The following is a 10,680-nucleotide window of genomic DNA, read 5'->3' on the forward strand; positions in this document are numbered from 1 at the left end:
TTAATGATTTTCTACAAGTATAGTCCCAACAATTAATGATTTTCTACAAGTACATTGAGCATGTGGAATTTGCACCAAGTAAGCGATCAAATCTTCCATTCCCCGCAAAAAAAAAAAAAGCGATCAAATCTTCCAAGCCTCCGTGCCAAACTTCCTAGGTACGGTAACACTGTCCACTTTGAAAAGAGCCAACTCCAAACTTGGAACCATTCAACGATTCGTCCCTATAAATGGTACCCACAATACCTCTTCATCGCCAAGCAAATCACGTACTACAAAGTATTCGTAAAAGCTTGACCATCTGGTGCGTCGCTGTGACTAACAATGGCTTGTGAACTCAAATGGTCTCCTCTCCTCCCCATTCTCCTACTCGCCGGCATGGTTGGCATCTCCCACGCCGGCAACATCGCCGTCTACTGGGGCCAGAACGGTAACGAGGGCACGCTCGCCGACGCCTGCAACTCCGGCCTCTACGCGTACGTCATGGTCTCCTTCCTCAGCACCTTCGGCAATGGCCAGACCCCCGCCATCAACCTCGCCGGACACTGCGATCCGCTCTCCGGCAACTGCAACGTCTTCAGCTCCGACATCACGACGTGCCAGTCCAACGGCGTCAAGGTGCTCCTCTCTCTCGGCGGCGGCGCCGGCAGCTACGGCCTTTCCTCCACCGAGGACGCCCAGAGCGTCGCCACCTACCTGTGGGACAACTTCCTCGGCGGCAGCTCGTCGTCCCGCCCGCTCGGCGACGCCGTCCTGGACGGCATCGACTTCGACATCGAGACGGGCAACTCGGCGCACTACGACGAGCTGGCCACGTTCCTGTCACAGTACAGCGCGCAGGGCAGGAAGGTGTACCTGACGGCGGCGCCGCAGTGCCCGTACCCGGACGCGTCGCTGGGGCCGGCGCTGCAGACGGGGCTGTTCGACAACGTGTGGGTGCAGTTCTACAACAACCCGCCGTGCCAGTACGCGAGCGGGGACGCGAGCAACCTGCTGAGCGCGTGGAACACGTGGACGAGCAGCGTGAAGGTGTCCGGGGGCTTCTACCTCGGCGTGCCGGCCTCGACGGCCGCGGCCGGGAGCGGGTACGTGTCGCCTGGCGACCTCACGTCGGCGGTGCTCCCCGGCGTGAAGGGCGCCAGCAACTACGGTGGGATCATGGTGTGGGACCGCTACAACGACGTGCAGAACAGCTACAGCAGCCAGGTGAAGGATAGCGTCTGAGTCTTCGCGCGCGCGCGGGGGAAGTGCGACCATGCACTACACAATAAATCACATACAGGAGTATAAATAATACTTCTACTACATATTACGTACATGCCCATGAAGTGGCTAAGTTGATTTGGGGCTGGATAATAAGAGCGGGCGAGCTTGGGTCGTAGCAGAAATGATATGGATGCTTGGTGTACACTTGCAACACATGCCCTGAGATAAATAAAGTAATTTGGTATCCATCCGGGTTACTATTACACTGTTACTACATTCGAAAATAAAGGATTTCAATACAAATCTGACGTTGGATATTTTAGGGCTAAAAATCTGACGCCCTCAGGTACGTCAAATCCAGGTCGAACATATGGCAATTAATCGCTGTAGCATGGTAATTTTTCTGTTGATTTTTTACGTTACGTGGGCATTTTTACTGTAGAACATGGCAAATCCTATGCACAAAGCATGGTAATTTTATCTTTTTGCATGGCAAATCTGGCCGTTACTTTTAGCGTTTAAAACCTTGTGGATACATATCGTGCGCACTAATCAGCGAGATGCAAAGTTAGGGTAAAAAAAACATCAACCAATATTTTGACCCAAATGATAAGTGCCACACGTGTAGCAAGAAGCAATCCGGCCCTGACATTTTTTTTAACTAAAGTTGTCATTCAAAAAGAAAAAAAATCTTTAAAAACTGAAACTTGCCATCCAAATAAGAAATTTATCATGCTTAACAACTAAAGTTATCATCCTCGCATCACTAAATTTGCCATAGAAAACATTCAGAATTGCCATGCACTTTTCAGGGGGTCCTATTTTGATGACTAATCAGAATTTTCACATCAACTAATAAGACAGTTTGACCGACTGAAATATTCGGTCACCAGTCTCACGACGACTAAGCGTAAGCGTTAAAGACTGCATGATGGACGTGCCCCAACAGTATTCGGTCGCAGGTCAAGATTTCAAGAACTGGGAGCACCAGAGCACTAATTGCAATCTCCTCGAGTCCTAATTGACGGTTTCGCTGGCTCTACGTAGGGCTGTGGTGTCGTGGTTTGCTGCGGGCCGGGCATGTCTGCCTTGGCTGCTCATCTGCAGCGTTCCCTTTTGTGTTGGCGGTGTCGATGGGGTGCCTCAAGCCGAAAATACACTATTTGTTGCTTTAATAATCATGTCATGTCAGGCTTAATTTTCATCTCGTGGGCATGCCTGTGCGGCATAGGCTATGCCTCCCTCTCCGGCAACATCCTCCTCCACGCTGAACTAGTTAACAAAGGCAAAAATTGATAACGGCCTCTCAGTCTTGTGCCAGTTCTCGAATTCAAGGCAAACACATTTTGCAACAAAGTTCCTGTCGAACAAATCTTTGTAATGTATTAATACATAAATTGTTTTACAAAATAAAGAACCCTACAGCACTCCCAAGCTACAGCTAAAAACAGATGGAGGAAATGATTGGTCTGAATCATTTTACACACAGGAGTAGTAAACAGCAAGAGAGAATAGAATCACAACACTCTCTCAAACAACAAATCTACGTAGTACACATGCTATCAAGCTCATGGCTCAAGGCCAGTAATGCCGGCATGGCATCATAACCGGACCTTTGTGTTTGCCTCAATCACAGCAAATACCTCGGTTACTGGTCGTGCAAATGGGCATTCCTCATCAAACCTTCCTAACCTGAATATTGTGGGTGGACTGCGACCTCCAGATGGGTTGTCTGCCACTCTGAACGAGTGCAACCTCCTCACCTTCCTTCACCATACCATGCTTCTGTGAAATGTAGCATATCATGTTAGACGACATATTCTCATGTTATAATAAAAAGAAATGGCACCAAAACGTATGTGGAAATGGAATAGTGTGAACATGCATGTTGCCGCGAAAATCATGTAACTTCTCCAGCTAATTTCCCCGCCCTTCTAATTAAGCACACAGATCAAGGTCACATGCGCTTACTTGTTTAGTTTTACTATTTCTTAAAGAAGCTTCAGGACGATTCTAGATTTAATATGCTGCCGAGTACCACGTATTTCCCTATTTCCTATATGCATTTATGTCCGTTTGATTTGAAATCAGACGGTGCAGAGAGAAAAAAGATGAATGTTATGCACCCGGCTTTCAGTATAGATCAAAGTTGGGAACGTAATGGCTTTACCATGATACTCCCTCTGTCCCAAAATAAGTGTCTCAACTTTGTTCTAACTTTAGTACAAAGTTGTGCTAAGCTTGAGACATTTATTTTGGGACGGAGGGAATATATGTTTGGGAGCAACGAATGCAGTTAGTAGCTGCAGTTTGCGGGCCAAACTATGTGAACACGCTAAATTTTTGCACATTTCATAACTGAAGAACAATATTTTAGTGGACAGTGCGATATCACATGTATTAGCCCCAGAAACTTGCCAAAAGAAGAATGCATCATCATCATTTGTGACCACAATCGAGTGAATTGTCCGTCCCTGTAAAAGGCCCATTTTGTCTTCCATAAGGTCAATATATTTCCTAGTCTGTTAATTGTTATGGTTCTACACCTATTTTGCGCAGAAAGTAGTTCCAATTCCACGATCATATATTTAGCATCAACTTGTTTATAGAGCACCGATTTAGTTAGCGTTTGGTAGATCATGCCTCAGGAATGTGTTCTACAACTTTTTGCGGGGCATTTCAGGTTTGCGAATATCATGAGCACCCGATGAGTAGGAACATCTGATACATCCTCTATACCCACGCTCCAAAAAGCCTTCCAAGTTTCGAAGGCAATATAGCCTAACTAATTTCAACACTTAGTGCAGGCTCTTTTAGGGTATTTTAACGGTTTCATCATGTACTGCAATCACAATGGTAGATACGTAAGCTAATGCCAGCAAAAAAAATACTAGAAGGGATGGGGTATATCAGTGATTACCAGCAAGTAAGATAAAGCATCAGCAAATGTCTTCTCAGCACAATCAGAAAATTCCATGTGAACTGGACATACACCTTGGTACAAAGCCAGTCGTTGTCTAACTATCTCCCTATAAACAGTAACCAACATCAATAACACTAAGAAATACTTTTAAAAAGAAAATATGAACAAAGGGGCAACAATATTATGCTTCCAGAAATAATAGATCCAATCTTCAGATCAGTTCTCCCACAACAGTAGGATAAAAAGCATGTACCGCCACAACATTATCTAAATTCAGTTTCATTAGTGATAACCTCTTCTCCTAGGATATACTAGTTTCAATAATCAAATAACTTGCATGAGGCAAATAGTTCCTAGGAATGACTTCATGCACATGTTAGGGATACGGTGTTCACCAAGTAGAAAAGCACAGCTGGTTTTCAGCCCACGTATGTTGGTGAATAAGCAGCTAAGCGCATCATTTGCTATTGCTTGTCAAGGTTATCATTATGACTGGATGACAAGGCAAGAAAATGTATTGGTAATTAATGTATTGCACATGATTAACATTGAATATCTTAGCAGCATCGGTGATTTTGTTTCTTAACATGTTAAGATAGGAATTTCATTTTATTGATGACATAACATTGGAGCAAAAGCAGAGAAATCTTACTGATCTGTGAAGGCAAATATGGTGCCAGATGGCCGGTAATGGCTAAGTAGGATAGACATAAATCCCGTCCTTGTGAAAACCACAATTGATGTACCAAGTGTATTGGACATCATTGTTGAATGGTAGGCAAACATTTCGCTCATGTGGTTCTACAGGGAAGAAAGTAAATAGGAAAGATAGAAACTGGGTTAAAGTGAAGAAAAAGACATGCAGTGTCAGTTGGGATATTGCAGTTCAGACCTTGAACACCTGACCAAGGTTAGACGGTGTTTCCCCGCCAATAATAGTTGCTTCAGTTCTTAGTGCAACAGTATGCATGACCTTGACAGCTTTCAAGGGAAATCTGTCCGGCATCAAGTGGTAAAGCTTAGTCATGTATCCATCTTAAATGCACGTCATAAATAGCAAGCATCTTTTAAACAAACCAAAAGGGCAACAAAAAGAGTGCAACTAAACATCAACATGCCCACTCCTTTATTCATGATCTATTACAACAAAATCGAGCAATCCATGATCCATGTGGCAGTTCAGTAAGTCTAACACAACAAAAACGTTCGAAATGAGCTAACTTAGATGGAAACCAAAACAACATGATACCACAAATTCAGAGCAGACATATTGAAAGTAGAGTTAGATATCATAGTTTACTCAGGATAAATAATAGGACAAGAGCAAAATCACCAACAATTACAAATAACAGCTTATAGCTGATGAACACACATTAGTAGTCCTAACAATTTCTGGAACATTTAAAGAATACAATCACAAAAATAACATCCTATAGTACTGCAGAAATATTACTTAGTAATAAAATCAGCTGGCTTTTGTTAGTTAAATTATTAACAATAGACTGTGGGTGCACATATAGTTTGCTGGGAATATATAAACAATATTTTGTTATGCATAAGAAAACAAAAACACATACTTTCCATGTGCAGTTTCCCCAGAAAGCATAACTGCATCAGCACCTTCCCGAACAGCTATAGCAATGTCTGAAACTTCTGCACGGGTTGGAGTTGGATGAACGATCATGCTTTCCAGCATATTAGTGGCGACAATGACAGCTTTTCCCATGCTTCTGCACATTCTAATAATTTCTTCCTGCATCGGGACATGAAATTCTAAGCATATCATGTATATCCTATATCGAATCAACTAATGGAAGCACAGAAAGTTCAGTGCCAGGTTTCAAATTGGATAGCTACCTAGATGTATATACAAACAAGTGCAAAGCGGCCCTCAGTTAACAATTATTTCCTTCCAAGCGTAAATTGTGTAGTTGATATTGTACAGAGCACAACCAAGTTTGTAGCTTTTCGCTTAAACAAATAACTAAGCAGGGAAGTGGGCATTTAGTGCAATGGACTTGTTGACAGTGCGCAATAAACTAGATCATACCTGCAGCAATGGTACCTCCTCGATAGGAAGTTCAGCCCCCAAATCACCCCTGGCAACCATAGCCTACAGAACTCGACAATTTATACATCAGTACTTCAAAACTAAAATCAACAATGACACACTCTGTAGAAAAAGATTAAATAGAGAAGAAGCCCTTTTCATGATGCCCATACAACTTAAGATCTTTCATGGTTAAGATATATTTTATAGTGCATCTTGCTAAACTCAAGAAACAATGAATATCAACCTCTTACCCCATCAGATGCTGTAATGATTGAATGTAAGTTTGGAATAGAATCTGCACTTTCAATTTTCACAATTACGTGTATATCCGCATTCGAGCCTGAGTCAAAATAAAAAGGAAACATGGTCAAGACATACTCAAAACGACGCCCATGCTGTTTATAAAGTCCGGAATAATTATTACTTCTGAGATAATCCTTCAATTCATGCACAACTTGAGCATCTTTGACGAAAGAAACAGCATAGTAGTCAACCTGATTTTCCACCCCAAACTTAATATCATCCCAGTCCTTATCTGAAAGTTTGGAAAGTGTGCATGAGACAAGAGCATATTTATTATTCAATGAAACATATGATGACTATTACCGGTGATTGATGGCAAGGTTGCGCTCTTGCCACGGACATTCAGGTGACGCCTGGATTTTAATTCACCTCCATCAATAACTTCACATTTTACAGAATCTTCGGTTTTTGATTTGACCAGAAATGACATCATTCCTCCTAAATAACCAATAGAATGATCATTAAACACAACATAAATCACTTTAATGTCAAAGTTACGTAATCAAAAAATATAATCATCCTTACAAGCATAAAAAAATACAGAGAACAAAGGTAGAAGGATGTTAGATGGGTATCTGATGTTCTAATTCAATTGTTAATCAGTTGTGCACACTAAGCAAGACCACCTGCAAATAAAAGTGCTGGTAAACTCCATCTCAGAAAGCTGACTCAAGTACAAAAAGACAAAGACAGATGTAGGTGTTAATGCTCTCAAAACTGCAGGGCAATGTTGGAAACACTGTGTCTCCGCATGCATAAACGATTGATGCATCATGACTCCATGCTAGTAGGCAGTAGTTAGCCACACAATGTGTTCCAGGAAAGCAATAAAATTAAGTGTCAGCAGAGAAAACATAGAATATCATTACGATGGACAAAACCAGAAGATTTTAAACAACATGTGACAGCTTAGCTTAGCCATGTTAACAAAGACCAGCTCTTCATGAGCCTATCCAATTCACTATATACAGTTATGTGCCGCAATACAAATTTATTCAATCACTAGCTAAAAGTAAGTGTTAGACTATTTCAGATAAACTGATTTGCTGCATCCGCACATTCTGTAAACAATCATGTGTCACCAATAAAGATCAAATAATCAAATACCAGAACAGGAATAGAACGTGCACATACCATCCACAAGGAGCATGTCACCGGCTTCTACATCATTAACAAAGTCATCATAGTTAACACTAACACATGTCTCAGTCCCAACCCCCCTCTTAATTGTGAAGGTGAATTCCTGGCCAGTTTCCAAGAATATAGGCTGAGGCAAATCTCCACTCCTAACTTCTGGGCCCTGAAGATGTAAAATCTAGCTTCAATCATAGAAATCAAGGTACAATATGATGAAAGAAGCGCAGCATCAAAAGGTTTAACTACAGTATTTATTAACAGAGCAAATCATGCGCTAGCATGGGCATGACAGACTTATAAAGACTAGCACAAATAGAGCATCTTCTGAGGACGAGATTGCTCATCCATCAGAGTGTATCTATAAGCTCTGAAAAAAAGGAATACAAACCTTGGTGTCAACCATAAGCGCAATCACATTGTCCTTCGTTTGAGCATTATACTCCTTCACCAAGTCAATAACTTTCTGGTGTGATGCATGGTCTCCATGTGACATATTAAGCCGAGCCACATTCATGCCAGCCTCGGCAAGGTTCCAGATCATCTCTCTCGTGTTAGTTGAGGGACCAATTGTGCACACAATCTTTGTCTTGCGCCTAACATTTGGTTTAGACCACACACCATTGGCTGCTGTTGCTAGTTGCTGGACAGCCTTAAGATGCTGGAAATTTTCTTCTTCCTGTCAAGAAGTATTATTGACAGTAAGTTTCAGTTCATAAGGTTGCTTCCAAAATAGAAATACACCTTACTATTATGAATAACTGCAGCACGCGAGCCCGAAAATATGTCATGTTAAATAACTTCCTATCATAGAGAAAATTAGAAAACAACAATATATGTCACGTTCATCATAAGCGTTCATAGCTTACTGTATAAGTGGCTTAGAGAAGACTCACAATTGTGATTTAACAGAAGTGATCAGAAGGTAGCACATCCATATTTAAAATAGTTCATCCATTTTGAGCTATTCTCAGTAAGACTAAGGGGTTCTGTCCGTTTCAGTGGCAGGAAATAAGCTAAGCAATACAGATTCTGCTGAGAATTATTCCCGCAAACGATTTTTAAAAGGGGCTGTTACAAAGTATACCAATTATTTATACTTTTCGGATGCATTCCTTAATTATATTCAATGATTCCAATGTCAATTATGCACACAGTAACATAATTAATAGCTATCCTCTCAGTTCAAACTTTGAGCCAGATAATTAATAGCTATCCTCTCAGTTCAAACTTAAGCCACATAATTAATAGCTATCCTCTCAGTTAAAACTTAAGCCAGATGAAAAATAGCCTGTTAATCAGAAATATACGCTTTACAACAGTCAAAAGGACGGACAGAATTTGGTGTACCAGACAAGCAGCTCTTATGGATGCATATATAAACATAAAAGAGCACAAACAGACGCCAAAATTCAAGCAACAACGCATGGAGGAGAATTTTGAGAAAATGACATCACCAACAGTCCAGGAGTCTAAATTCCACCGTCACGCGCACGAAAATGATGCCCCCGGACGTGACAAATCCGATTTCACCGTCACGGAAAGCCAATTTCATGCCCCGAAAGTAACCGGAGACCACAAAAACCGCGGTTCCCGAGCTAGCGAGCAGCTGAGGTAGCAGTCAGGTACGAGGAAGCGCTACCTTGACGACCGCGTCGTCGTCGGGCGACACCGGCAGCACCTCGGCGTCGGCGCTAATCACCGAGGCGACCGGGTGCTCACGTCGACCCCTGGAGGCCACGCTCCCGCTCCATCTCTCCCTCAAGTCGCGCGGGCCGAAGGGCAGCCTCGCCACGGGCCGGAGCGAGTCGGCCCCAGATGCGCCGCCAAGCGGCCTGGCCGCTCCCGCCGCGCCCGCTGCCGCCACCACCTGCGCCATCTGGATTCAGAGTTGGAGATGAGGTAGTGAGGCGTGCGAGTCGTGTGCCTGTGCCGTGAGCAGTGCAGATGGCAGACGGGTTTGGGTTTAAGCTGATGCGCCTCTGCTTCGTTTGTATCGAAAGGGGAACGAGGTGGGCGTGGGCCTATTGGTGTGACCGCGGGTGAGCTGGCTTTGCATTTCGCGTCGCCACGCTAGTACGCCGCGCTCGCTCGCCCCGCCCAGCCCGGCTCACTCGCGCCTTGCCTTGGAGCCTCCGTTGTGAGCTTGTCTAGTTGGCGGGGATAGAACCTTGGAAGATGCAGGCGAGTTCGTCGCATCCAGTATGGCGTGACTTTGCAAGTATTGAACCGGCATCTTCAATAGATCCTAGTAGAACTTACTCCCTCAGTTCGTAAATATAATTAAGATGTTCTGATATTTTTCTAAATCGAGTGTATATAGACTTGTTCATTCCAGTCCCTATGTAGTTTATATTAAAATATTCAAAACATCTTCTATTTATGAACCGAAGGAGTACTTGTCATGTCGATTATTCTTTCTCAAAAAAACGTGTCACACCGATGAGGTATTGGGGTATATAGCCAAGTGAAAGACAGACCACCATACATAAAAGTATCTCCAATCGTTCGGGGCCCTAGAGAGTTCAAATATCGCCGCTTGGAGGTCAACCGGCGGTAATTTCGACGTGGGGGGCTCGGGTTTCCAGCCGACTCCCCGAGTTCACCCCCCAGCCGCCGATTCGACTCAATTTCAGCACAAATTCGGCCTAAATTCAGCGTGCTTCGCCGCAAATTCAACATAAACTAATTTTTATCACATAGTTCATCGCAGAAATCAATACAAATCAAATAGTTCAACGAAGCAAACTCATAATTCAAACACAAATTAAAACTCATAGTTCATCACATGTCGAACTAGGCGTTGCCCTTGAGCCTCCATAGGTGCTCCATCAGATCGTGTTGTAGTTCTTGATGCACCTGTGGGTCTCGGATCTCCTGACGCATATTAAGGAAGGCAGCCCATGATGCTGGTAGCTGGTGATCAACTTGGGCAGAGGACCCTGCATGTAATATGGTTCAGTGTAGAACACTGGCTCTTCCTGCTCGCTCTCCAATGATCATGTTGTGCAAGATGACACGACAAGTCATGACTTCCCACATTTGATCTTTCGACCAGGTC

At 43.2% G+C, this 10,680-nt stretch overlaps 2 protein-coding genes across 2 annotated transcripts; one reads left to right on the forward strand and one right to left on the reverse strand.

The window, feature by feature from the left end:
* The first annotated feature begins 273 nt into the window (after positions 1–273).
* LOC125548473 (acidic endochitinase-like) lies at positions 274–1,454 on the forward strand. Its single transcript, XM_048712060.1, has one exon. The coding sequence runs from the start codon at positions 325–327 to the stop codon at positions 1,222–1,224; it is 900 nt and encodes a 299-aa protein (XP_048568017.1). The 5' UTR covers positions 274–324; the 3' UTR covers positions 1,225–1,454.
* Positions 1,455–2,567: 1,113 nt separating this feature from the next.
* On the reverse strand, positions 2,568–9,635 carry LOC125544293 (plastidial pyruvate kinase 2). Its single transcript, XM_048707919.1, has 12 exons — positions 9,262–9,635; positions 8,011–8,298; positions 7,620–7,785; positions 6,789–6,923; positions 6,607–6,717; positions 6,434–6,522; positions 6,180–6,242; positions 5,707–5,882; positions 5,022–5,124; positions 4,782–4,930; positions 4,127–4,235; positions 2,568–2,991 (listed from the first exon to the last, which is right to left on the reverse strand). The coding sequence occupies exons 1-12, from the start codon at positions 9,496–9,498 to the stop codon at positions 2,884–2,886; spliced, it is 1,734 nt and encodes a 577-aa protein (XP_048563876.1). The 5' UTR covers positions 9,499–9,635; the 3' UTR covers positions 2,568–2,883.
* Between the last annotated feature and the right edge of the window lie 1,045 nt (positions 9,636–10,680).

The sequence above is a fragment of the Triticum urartu genome, chromosome 3 (assembly GCF_003073215.2).
Source record: "Triticum urartu cultivar G1812 chromosome 3, Tu2.1, whole genome shotgun sequence".
In the NCBI taxonomy this organism is placed as follows: Eukaryota; Viridiplantae; Streptophyta; class Magnoliopsida; order Poales; family Poaceae; genus Triticum; species Triticum urartu.

Bases quoted from the DNA above. Each gene is read 5' to 3' on its own strand.
- LOC125544293 (XM_048707919.1), bottom strand. From the start codon at position 9,498: ATGGCGCAGGTGGTGGCGGCAGCGGGCGCGGCGGGAGCGGCCAGGCCG. The intron at 6,924-7,619 runs GTATGTGCACGT...TTGGTTATTTAG, and splicing joins TGACATGCTCCTTGTGGATG to GAGGAATGATGTCATTTCTG. The intron at 5,125-5,706 runs GTATGTGTTTTT...GATGCCGGACAG, and splicing joins GGGGAAACTGCACATGGAAA to ATTTCCCTTGAAAGCTGTCA.
- LOC125548473 (XM_048712060.1), top strand. From the start codon at position 325: ATGGCTTGTGAACTCAAATGGTCTCCTCTCCTCCCCATTCTCCTACTC.